The 11,876-nt window shown below is 31.9% G+C and overlaps 1 protein-coding gene across 1 annotated transcript; it reads left to right on the forward strand.

Moving 5' to 3' along the window:
* The first annotated feature begins 1,147 nt into the window (after window positions 1-1,147).
* Window positions 1,148-4,082, forward strand: LOC143626197 (receptor like protein kinase S.2-like). Its single transcript, XM_077096345.1, has 5 exons — window positions 1,148-2,059; window positions 2,147-3,163; window positions 3,263-3,382; window positions 3,532-3,629; window positions 3,695-4,082. The coding sequence occupies exons 1-5, from the start codon at window positions 1,148-1,150 to the stop codon at window positions 4,050-4,052; spliced, it is 2,505 nt and encodes an 834-aa protein (XP_076952460.1). The 3' UTR covers window positions 4,053-4,082.
* Window positions 4,083-11,876: the final 7,794 nt, after the last annotated feature.

Genomic DNA, 11,876 nt, shown 5'->3' on the forward strand with positions numbered 1-11,876 from the left:
GTATGTTGACATAATTTATGAAGGAATTTGAATTTGAATTGGAAGTGTATTTTTTGGAAACTCCATAATGTGTTTGGTTGGTATACTTGTTGATGAAATTGAAATTCTCCTCCTCCTATCATATCCCAGAACCTCGGTAGCATATACCTACATCCGCTAGTTACCAAGATCAATATCTTCCTTGAAACTGGTTTCAAAAATAGTAGAAATAAGGCTTGAGCCAAAAGCTACAACGTAAGGGTCTCAGAATTCAGATCCGAGATAGAAGTCGTGTAATATTTAAAAATAATAATATTTAAAAAAAACATCTCTCTCTCTCTCTCTCTCTCTCTCTCTCTAACAATAATTAACAGATTTTTTAAAGAAAATAAAAAACAAATAGCATAAAAGAATCAATCATACCCAGTAAAATCCCACCGACAGCAAAGCTATAAGTAGGGTCTGGGGAGGGTGGGATGTAGGCACACCGTACCTCTATCCAAAGGAGTAAAGAGGTGGCTTCCAGAGAGACCCTCAGCTCTAAATACATGTGTATGAAGCAAAATAAAGGAAATCAAAGTTTAACAGTTATATAAAAACTACTACTAATTATAATAATATTAATAATAAAATCACAGTTTAACAGCTATATAAAAGCTAATAATAATAATAATAATAATATATGTAAGAGTATAAGATTTTAAATAAAATATGTTTTTCTATGTCAATTATTGAGATTGGGACAGAAATGCTCTTACAGGTTGTCCTCTGGTTGACCTCTCTCTCCTGGTGAATTTTTTTGATAAAAGATCACCATCTCCGGTCTACTGCTACTTTTGGTTGTGGGCTGTGGCCGTTTACAGGTAACTTTCTTTCACATTCGATAATAATAACACATGCATATTCAATTGGTCAATGTCAAACTGATGATTTTAGTTTATACCAACTATACAAAGATGCTGCTCTTGATATATGTTTATACCTTTTGGTAGGTGCTGGTTTTACAAAACTAACATGTGTATTTATATTTTGGATTTGGATACAGGTTGGTTTGAAACAAAACTTGCTTATAGTACTTACCAGCTTCTTTAGGGGTCAAACTACCTATCCACAAGTCCTTCTATTTTTCCCTTTATTTTGTCAAATTTACAAGTTCAATCGACGAAAGATGTCATACTTTGATGATTTTAGACACCTCGATATCCCACTTGAAGATGTAAAGGCAGCTACCAACAATTTTAACGACAAGCCTATTGGAACCGGTGGGTTTGGAACCGTGTACAAAGGGGAACTACTTCTCCCAACCGGACGGAGAGTGGTCGCCTTTAAACGCTTAGACCGTAAATTTGGACAAGGCGATGCCGAATTTTGGAAGGAGATCATGATGCTTTCTCAATTGAAACATCAAAATTTGGCCTCACTCTTACATTTTTGCAGGGAGGGTGGTGAGAGAATCCTTGTATACGAGTATGTATCCCGTCAGAGCCTCGATGGCTATCTTAATAATGCTAGCGTCACATGGATCCAACGTCTCCACATATGTATTGGGGCTGCAAAAGGAGTTAACTACCTTCATGATCCTAAGAAAACGCATAGGGTTGTTCACCGTGACATTAAAAGTTCAAACATCCTTTTGGATGATAAATGGACTGCAAAAGTTTCAGATTTTGGGCTATCAAAAAGTACTCCGGCCAACCAATCACGTTCGTATCTAGTGTCTAACGTTGCTGGTACCCTTGGATATTGTGATCCGGCATATCATGAAACAGGTTTTCTTTCAAAAGAGTGTGACGTGTACTCTTTTGGAGTGGTATTGTTTGAAGTAATGTGCGGGAGATTATGTTGTGAATATGATAAGGATAATAAGCTCAAAAGAATTTTTGTGCATACGTGGAAAAAGCGTTACCATGAAAAAAGACTAGATGAAATTGTATTTCCTGATCTAAGGCAAATAATAAATCAAGAATCTTTGTCGACATTTGCAGCCATTGCAACACGATGTTTAGATAGAGATCCTAAGGAAAGACCAAATATGACAGAGGTCATCAAAGAACTTGAGATAGCATTTCATCATCAAGAAGTAAGTTTTCTATTGTATAAAGCATTGCAGGTTCTTATCTAAATTTCCAATAGATAGGAGTTGACACAAAATATCAAACTTTTGCAGAACTCTAAACAAAACAAAGCCAGTGTGGCCAAGATAACAACGCCACACGGAGGATACATAGAACCTTTGCAGAAATCTAAACAAAACAAAGCCATTGTGGCCAAGACAACAACGCCATATGTAGGATTCCTGAAAGATTTTGATCACCTCAAAATCGAATTGGAAGATATACAACAGGCCACCAACAAATTCTCTGAAGATAAAGTGATTGGAGTTGATGGATTCGGTAAGGTATACAGAGGAGATCTCTCTGTACCAGGGGGACAAAGCATGGTCTGTTTTAAGCGATATGATCGTAGATTTGGGCAAGGAAATACTGAATTTTGGAAAGAGATCATGTTCCTTTCTAAATACAAGCATGAAAACTTGGTCTCTCTTTTGAAGTTTTGTAATGAAGGTGATGAGATGATCCTTGTGCATAACTATGCATCTCGTGGGAGCCTCGATAGATATCTTAATGACCCTAGTGTCACGTGGACCCAACGCTTGAAGATATGCGTTGGGGTTGCTTGTGCAATGAACTACCTTCATGATCCCGTGGGCGACATGAGAGTTTTACATCGAGACTTGAAAAGTTCGAACATACTTTTGGATGAAGATTGGACGGCTAAAGTTTCTAATGTTGGTCTAGCAAAATTAGGCCCAGCTAATCAGACCTATACATTTCTTGTTTCAAATCCGGTTGGTACGATTGGATATTGTGATCCGGTGTACATGGAGACGGGGATATTAACAAAAGCGTCTGATGTGTACTCTTTTGGAGTGGTGTTGCTTGAAATATTGTGTGGGAGATTAGCCATTACCAAAGAAGTTGACAGGTTGGTGCCTAAATGGAGAAGATGCTATTATGAAAAGAGATTAGATGAGATTATCTTTTCTGATACAAAGGAACAAATGAGCTCGTTTTCTTTGAACGCATATTCATCCATTGCTTATAAATGTTTAAAGAGAGATCGTGAAGAACGACCAACGATGGCTGAGGTGATGAAAGAACTTAAGACCGCACTTGAACAGCAAGTAAGCTCTCTTTCTTTTGTTTTAGAAGTATCCCATGTAACAAGTGAAGTTATACTTTACTGAATATTATTAACTCATAAAAAAAATTGACATATGCAGGAGGATTTTGAAGAAACACAGAGGATTCAAAATCTTGTGACATCTCCTATTACGAACACATCCCAAAATCAAAATTTCATGCGATTTCCGAATGGAGTTCTTGTTGGGGATGGCAATACGGTAATGGCTTAATTATAACAATAATATGTTTGTGCTTTGGGTATTTAAATTTATTGATTGCTTAAAGTTTAATAAAACCAGTGGATGATATAAAGTATTATGTATGTTCATTTTATTTTATTTATTATCCGAATATGTTTACTCAACAGTGGCTTGCAATACTTAAGGGAAAAGTCTGTGAAGTAATATCCGCAACAAAATGCATCTCCGCAGATTCACTTGTACATGACGACACACAAAATTCAAGGTTAATCTATAGATATACGTGAATAAATGAAACAAGATAGATATTTGTGATTGCGATATTTGCAGGTTTTCGAACGTCATAAAGGGAGGAATGTACAACGGTTTCACAATTAAAGTAACAACTCAATTCTTGTCACCAAAGGCGGCGTACTCCGTAAGCCTTGTCTTCAAACAAAGCGATACGGATCATGGGACACATATACCCTTTAAATTCAAACTGGAAGGGGAGAGATACTACTCCAATTCATGCATGACACATGTGAGAGATGGTGGATGGCTAATGACAGAACTATGCCAATTTACAAGCCACAAAAGAGAACATGTTCTTGGTATACACTTCTTGCCACTCTTCGATATCACATCATCGAGAATTAAGTATCTTTTTGAAGGAATTGAATTCTGTCCCGTCCGGTATGCAAGTTGACAAGATATACATTTACTTTTATACATTAGTTCCTTGTTTTTAACCGACAGAATTTTAAAGAGTGTCATTTATGTTTGTACTCAATTTCACTCATTGTTCTTTATTTTCAAAATTGATATGTTTTATCCTTTATGTTTACAAATCCAACAACGTTTGTCATTTGACCCTAACATATATATAGCAACGAACACCTATGAAATTTACTAAATTAAAAAATCAACGAATAACATAAAACTGACAAGACTTCAAGTAGCACGTAGATCTATAATTCTACATGTCTTGAGCCTCCAAAACTCAAGGCGATCTAATAGGCCTCAACTTTTAGCTTCAAAATGGGCCTCCATAGAAATGCAAATATTGGCTAACCGTTTTTGAAACATCAGTTACTAATCGTAATCGATTTTTAGTCAATTTGTCAATACCGGTTATTACCAATAATCAATTACGTTTTCTGTAGCTAGAAATAGTCAACATGCCAAATTGCCAATTATCACACAAACTAATCATCCATCTTTTATAACTAGTATGAAACCCGCGCGATGCTGCGGCGGCAACAATTTGCAATGCGATACTTGTTTATGTTAGTTTATCAATCCTTTTGTGACATAGTGTACAGTACATATGTTAGTTTTCTTAAATCGTGTAATATTTTACAAAAGTGTATTATGTTAATTGTTTAATTGGTTCGGTTGATGCATGTATATAGGGTTGTGAACGAGCCGAGCCAAGCTAGGCGAAGCTCGAGCTCGACTCGAATGCATGTTAAGCTAGCTCGGCTCGAGCATGAAACTTTAAGCGAGCTGAACATGGGAGCTTGATCTTGGCTCATTCATAAATCGAGCCAACTCGGCTCAACTCGAAATGGCTCGAACTCTTTTCTTTTGAGTTGTTTTTGGCTTTTTCATTAGTTTGAACTTAGCCATAAGATCTTACTTTAAATTAGTTGTTATGACCATTATTTATAGAGATCATTCAAGGATGCAAAGGTTTAGAGGTCGAAAAGTATATTTGAGAGTCAACCGATGGGGGATGCAAAGGAAACGTGAAAAATAATTTGGGAGAAATATGTTTTGAACTCGGGAAGGGAAATGGTATTGCGTGAACCAGTGTTGAGAAGTAGCAAGCCAAATGCTGAAATAGTTTGATATTAAAATGTTGGATATGTAAACTAAATACTCTACATGAGCAAATTAATCGAGCCTAGCCATCCCTGGCTCAAGCTCGATTATAAAACGAGCTGGCTCGTCTCGATTTCTAAATGAGCTTTTTCGAGCGATCTGTGGGGTTTATAAACACCCATATACGACCAAAAGATTTACAACTCATATCCAAAATAATATTAGTTGAAGTTGATTTTATCCTTTTGATTTTGTATGCGCTTAAACATTTTATTGGTTTATAGTTTCATATTTGACTTGTACTTTAATGTTTTATTGATTTGTAAATTATAATCTACACATCGGTTTGAAAATTTTTATATTTAACCGTCGACAAAAATAAGCACGTCATAATGGTAGGTTCGGTTTCTTAAAAACATAATGTATTTAAAGTTATAAAGGGAAAAAAATTTGTCATATTTTTGAATAAAGACGAGGGTTAAATAAGTAACAATTCTTTGATATTACAAAAGTTATATAAAGTTTAAAAGTAATTATTGTAAATATGGAATGAGAATGAAAATGTATTTATATAGTTGCATATATAAGTTGTACTTTAATGTATTATTGACTTGTACATTATTTTCTACACATCCGTTTTGAAAATTTTTTATATCAAAATGTCGACAAAAATAAGCATGTCATAATTGTAGGTTCGTTTTTTAAAAAGACACGATATATTTAAAGATATAGACAAAAACAAACAAAAAAAATCAATTTGTCAGTTTTTTGGATAAAGATGAGGTGTTTAATGTGTAACTATTCTTAAATATTACAAAAATTATCTAAAGTTTACGGGTAATTATTGTAACTATAAAAGGGTAATTATTGTAAGTATAAAATGAAAAGGAAACATTTTGTGTAAATGCAAAAATGCCCTCAAAAATTTAAAATTATAAGAATTCAATGTTGTACATGTTGCATAATATTTTGGACCTCTTAAAAATTAAGAAACCCTTAGAATTCTCTTAATATATAGTATAGATAATTGGTCAGACACAAACAAACAATGACTTTAGCCATTTGGCCCACTTAAACATACTTTGATTAGCACTGCATGCTTTGTTCACCCATGTTTTTTCACCCATTCTGCCCAAACATCACTAATGTCAACTGCTATAGAATTTCGGTTGATCAACCTGAATGGCAAATAATATCCACTAATATTTTTTAATAAAATAAAATATACTCCCTCCGTCCCATTATAAGTGTCCTAGTTTGATTTTTCAAGTCTTTCTTGTTTAACTTTGACCGACAATATTTTTGTTTGTGTTATATAATACTTGATGTAAAATATATGAATGGATTGGGTTTTAAATGTATTTTACATTGATATAATTTTCATCAAGTATTATACGACACGAACAAAAATATTTACGGTCAAAGTTGCAAAAGAAAGACCTGAAAATTCAAACTATGACACTTATAATGGGACGGAGGGAGTAATATAATATAATATCAGTTTTATTACATACTAATTATCACCTCCCATTTGCTTATTTTATTTAAGATCTAAGATAAATTAAACTTATCTTGCGTTACCTGCTACCGCTACTGTCATCGCTAAAATAAGATTTTTTAATCAATTTTATTACATACTAATCAATGTGCTTACCCCAACCTTCTTAAAGGGAAAATTTTCAAACTAGTCATTTTTAGAGAGAGAAATTAAAAATAACTCTAATTTTGTTTAAAATCCGAAAATAGCCCTTCAAATTTTGTCTAGGGCGATCCATTGGGAATCTATCTAACGAGATTCAAAATGATTTGAATCACATCAGCTCCGTCCAAATTTCAAGTAATCTTGTCTTCTCCGAACAAATTTTAAGAAATCACGTCTGCTTCGCCTATTTTTAAGGAAAATTTTATTGTCATTTTCTTTAACACTATTTCTCTCTCTTCTCACGTCTCTCTTCCCAAATTTTCTCTATCATCTTCATCGTCTTCCTTTAAAAAAACCCTCCAACCATGTAAACCGGGTTGGGCTCCGGTGATGTATGAACCATTTCCGGCGAGCATAAATCGAAGCCCGATAAATCCGTCCATTGACTTCGATTTGTGCTCGCCGGAAATGATTCAAACGTCGTCGGAGCCCAATCCGGTTTATATGGTTGGGGTTTTTTAAGGAAGATGATAGAGAGAAACTGGGAAGAGAGAGGTGAGAAGAGAGAAATATTGTTAAAAAAGAACATAATTTTTTTCCTTAAAAATGGGCGGAGCAGAAAATTTGGTCGGGAAAGACGAGATTACTTAAAATTTGGACGAAGCTGGCAAGATTCACATCATTTTAAATTTCATAGGAACGATTCCCAATGTGTCACCCCGGACAAGATTTTGAGGGCTATTTTGAGAACTTCTCTCTAAAAAGGGCTAGTTTGAGAATTTCTCTCCAAAAAGGGCTAGTTTGAGAATTTCTTAAAACCAGTTCAACCTGCAAAATATTTATACATGTTGTTTTCTCTGTGCAATCCTTCCGTGGTTTTCTGTTTGACTAAAAAAACTTGCCTGTGAAAAACTCACAAACAATAGCGCCCGTTGGTTGCTACTCATCGCACCGGGATCTCCGTGTATTGTTAGCTAGCCACTATCATCATCGTTGTGGGTGTGGCCGATTACTGGTAACGTATTCCACACACCACTTTTGCTGCTTATTTCTTTTACTTATATTTTGTTATTGTAATCGAATGACACCCAAACAACAAGAAATTAACGAAAACAAAAGACGAAATGTTACCTCGAAATCAGAATTAAACGTGAATATAAATGGAATTGAGAAACGTAATTTCATCCCTTTTTATTCCCAATCTAGCCGTTGACAACAACTAACAAAGGGTCACGCTAAATGTACCGCCTTCTTTGCTAACCATACACCCTCTGAACTTTCATTTTCATTAACATTTGTAATTAACATGTTAATCCCTCTTATTTTATTTTTTAATTTTGTTTTATAGCTTTTTATATATTTTGATTATTGATTTTATTATTATTTCTTTAAGATCTTATTAAAAGTATTTATTTTTTCTTACAATTTTGTATACTTTCTCTAGCTAATTTCTTATTATTTTTTTAAAATATATTCAAAACAATTTGATTTTTTTGAGGATTCAGATACATGAGATTAATGCTACCTTAAAAAGAGCCAAGTTTGTTTATCAAGTTATATGTTATTTAACCATTTTATTCAAAAAAACAACATGGCTCTCCGAAAAGATTAAAAATAGTATTACAAAAAAAAAATGTTTTTTTTAAAACAAGAACACAAACGTTTTTTTTAAATAAGAAAAAAAAAACATTTTTCTAAGTAATAAAAAAAATTGTATTTTTTTAATGTTTTTAAAAATACATAAAAAAGATAAATAGAAAAAAAAATGTTAAATAAAAGATAACAAAATGACAGAAGAAACAACACAAAGGTCTAAATCGTATTATTGTAAAACTTGAGAGATGATGTATGTTTGATAAAAATGGATTGGAAAAGGTACGTTTAGCAGCACTCTTAACAAAGTATCTTTTGAATTCGACACTTATTAACCTCCAACTTCCTAAACTTTATCAAAAGTACTCCAAACTTCATGAACTATAAAGAAGTATCAGATATACCCCTACCTCCTGCACTTTTTTTATACCAAAGAATAAAAGTTGACCATGAGTTGACTTGACTTTAACATCTTACGATTACAAACTGAAACCATTGTAAGATATGAGATTTGTCACACATCGATTCTATCGCCAACATATGTGAGGTTTATAGTCCAAACGGGCTCTCACACGAGTTCTCCTATTTGGGATGTAACATATTTGTATTCATGCATATAGAATCCCAGGAGATCATTACCCTTCAATGTTTACAATCATCGGTTTATATACCGATTGTACATGCACATTGATTTGGGTGAATCGACACAACCTAATCTGATTTTTTTTCTATACAACGTATTTTAAATGGTATCAATTCTACATATTTACAAACTCACCCCAATACTTCTAACAAATACATATTTGACTCGAACTATACCTCTCACATTAATTACACTTCTAACTCATTTATATTTCCATCTGTATTGTTGTGTGCACCAGCAGCACCACTTTTACAACATTCATGAACATGAACACAACGTGGGTTTCTAGTACTTTATCTTTGTGCATTTTCTTTTGCTTAATGTAGTGGTCGTGTAACAATTCGGGTTTTTCCATATTTTATTTTGTAACCGTATCCGACCCATTTATATGTTCGGGCTCTCCTATATAAAAATACCGCATGTATCGAGTTAATTAATTATTATAATATTATTGTTTAATTATTTATTTAATATATATTTATAACTTTCAAAGTGTTTCAAATCTAACCCCAAACTAAACTATTATCTAAATACGTTTCCATCCTCATATTACAGGGACTAAAGTACAAATTATATATCTTATTATTATAACCCCATAACCAATTACCCAAGATCCAAAACCAAATCCACGACCCAATTAACAAACCCGTATACACAAATTTGTAGCTTGTACCTTAATTCTCGTAACTAACATGGTAATTCAATCAAATCGTGTGTTATACTTGTCTTTTGCGGCCTACCGACAATAACAATTTGGATAATCAATCCAAATTGATCTGTTTTTCTTAATGTACTAAGCCGAAATTAATTTATTCATGTTATACAAGAAAACGAGTGTTATAATTCAATTAAACACACAATTATAATCTCCTTACCTCGCCATCATAACCCATACACCCAATTGAATTAACGTCATTGTTTAATTAACCAGTCATATAATACACTAAGAGGTAATTGGTTACTGTTTTATGTTCTTCTATAATCAGTTAACATAAACCCTAACATTAATTTGATTAACAATAACGAATTAACTCAATTGTTAATTCTAGGGTTTATGTGAATTGGGATTTGATGACTATTTGTTTATAATTAACAGTTTCTAGACTACAACCAGGTTAGCCACCAGCCCAGTTGGCTGGTGCACCCCTGGTTAAGTCATAAGGGACGGCTGGTCGTGGGTTTGAACCCCCAACACGTCTTTTTAGGTTATTTTTGGTACTTTTGTTATTCAATCAATTTTTAACTAATAATAACAATAATAAATGATAATTAAATTATATTTTTAAAAAACCGATAAGATTACGTGTTGTTTTTCTACATCTTTGTTAAAAACCCCGATGTATGTACATATATGTTTATATATATATATATATATATATAAGGGATGGTTCAAGAGATAAATGAAATTACTGCGAGAAATGAATATGGGTCACTAGTTTTATTTTAGGTTTTAAAAGCTTCAAGATTAATTAAGAAACTATAAATGCATCTCTCTTCAATTAATATATCTATTAAATTAATGTAACTAATCAAATTATATAATTGAAAAATATTTAGAATTAATTTATTTTCTATCCAAATTTTTATCCTACACAAATACAATTTATCCTACACAAGTACAATTTATTCATACGTTAAAATTTCTTTCTATCCAAATTTCTTCCAACTCAATATATAAATATCCATCAACACGTAGTTACATTGTGATAAATAATAAAAAAAACTATTTTACATGTGTTAGCATTAAATATCAACAAAAAAATACAACATACACAAAAATATATAGCCTACACTTGTTCTGAGAATAAGAAAACATATAACATACACACAAAATTCATCATCAGTAAAATACACACGAACACGAAAACATATAACCTACACATGAAAACTTTATCCTACACAAATACAATTTATTCATACATTAAAAAAAATTTATTTAAAACCAATTTCTTCCAACTCGACTTATCAATATCCATCAACACGTAGTTATATTGTGATGAATAATACAAAAACCTATCTTACATATTTTTGCATTAAATGTGAAATATACAACCTACACAATAACATATAGCCCACACTTGATCTAAGAATAAGAAAACATAACCTACACACGAAAAGCATATAACCTACACACGTGTAGGATACGTGTATATTTGTGTAGTTTATATAATTGTTGATGTCGAATATAATATGTAAGTTATATGCTTTTTTTTATATTGTACGTTTTTATTGTTCAAAACAAGTGTAGGTTATATAATTTTATGTAGGTTGTATATTTATTGTTTATATTTAATGGACACATTTGTATGACTTTTTTTTATTATTTATAAAAACTAAATTAGTGTTTTTATCTTTTTAATTATTTTAGTTAAATTATGTAGATATATTAATTAGAGGGAGATTTATTATGGTTACATTAGTTGTATTAATTAGAGAGAGTGTGTGCATTTATTGTTGCATTTATATCTTTTTCATTTATATTTAAACTTTTAAAACCTAAAATAAAACTAGTGGCCCATATTCATTTCTCGCATTTCTCGCAGTAATTTCATTTCTTTCTTGAACTTAAACCTATATATATATATATATATATATATATATATATATATATGTAAAGATAATATAATTTTTTTTAAGATTTATAAAAATAAAATCTGGTAATAAATATATTAATGGTATTTAAATGATTAAACTAACATTTTTATACATATACTAGTTTTTATCCCCCCGTATTACGAGTGTTGTTTTATATTATTTGTTTTTAGTATTTATATATTTTTTGAATTTTAATTTTATTTATTGTATGTAAGTTAAGAATATACTTATTG

Source organism: Bidens hawaiensis, unplaced genomic scaffold (genome assembly GCF_021521415.1).
Source record: "Bidens hawaiensis isolate Kalapana, Puna unplaced genomic scaffold, B.hawaiensis_p1.1 tig00004283_1, whole genome shotgun sequence".
NCBI lineage: Eukaryota > Viridiplantae > Streptophyta > Magnoliopsida > Asterales > Asteraceae > Bidens > Bidens hawaiensis.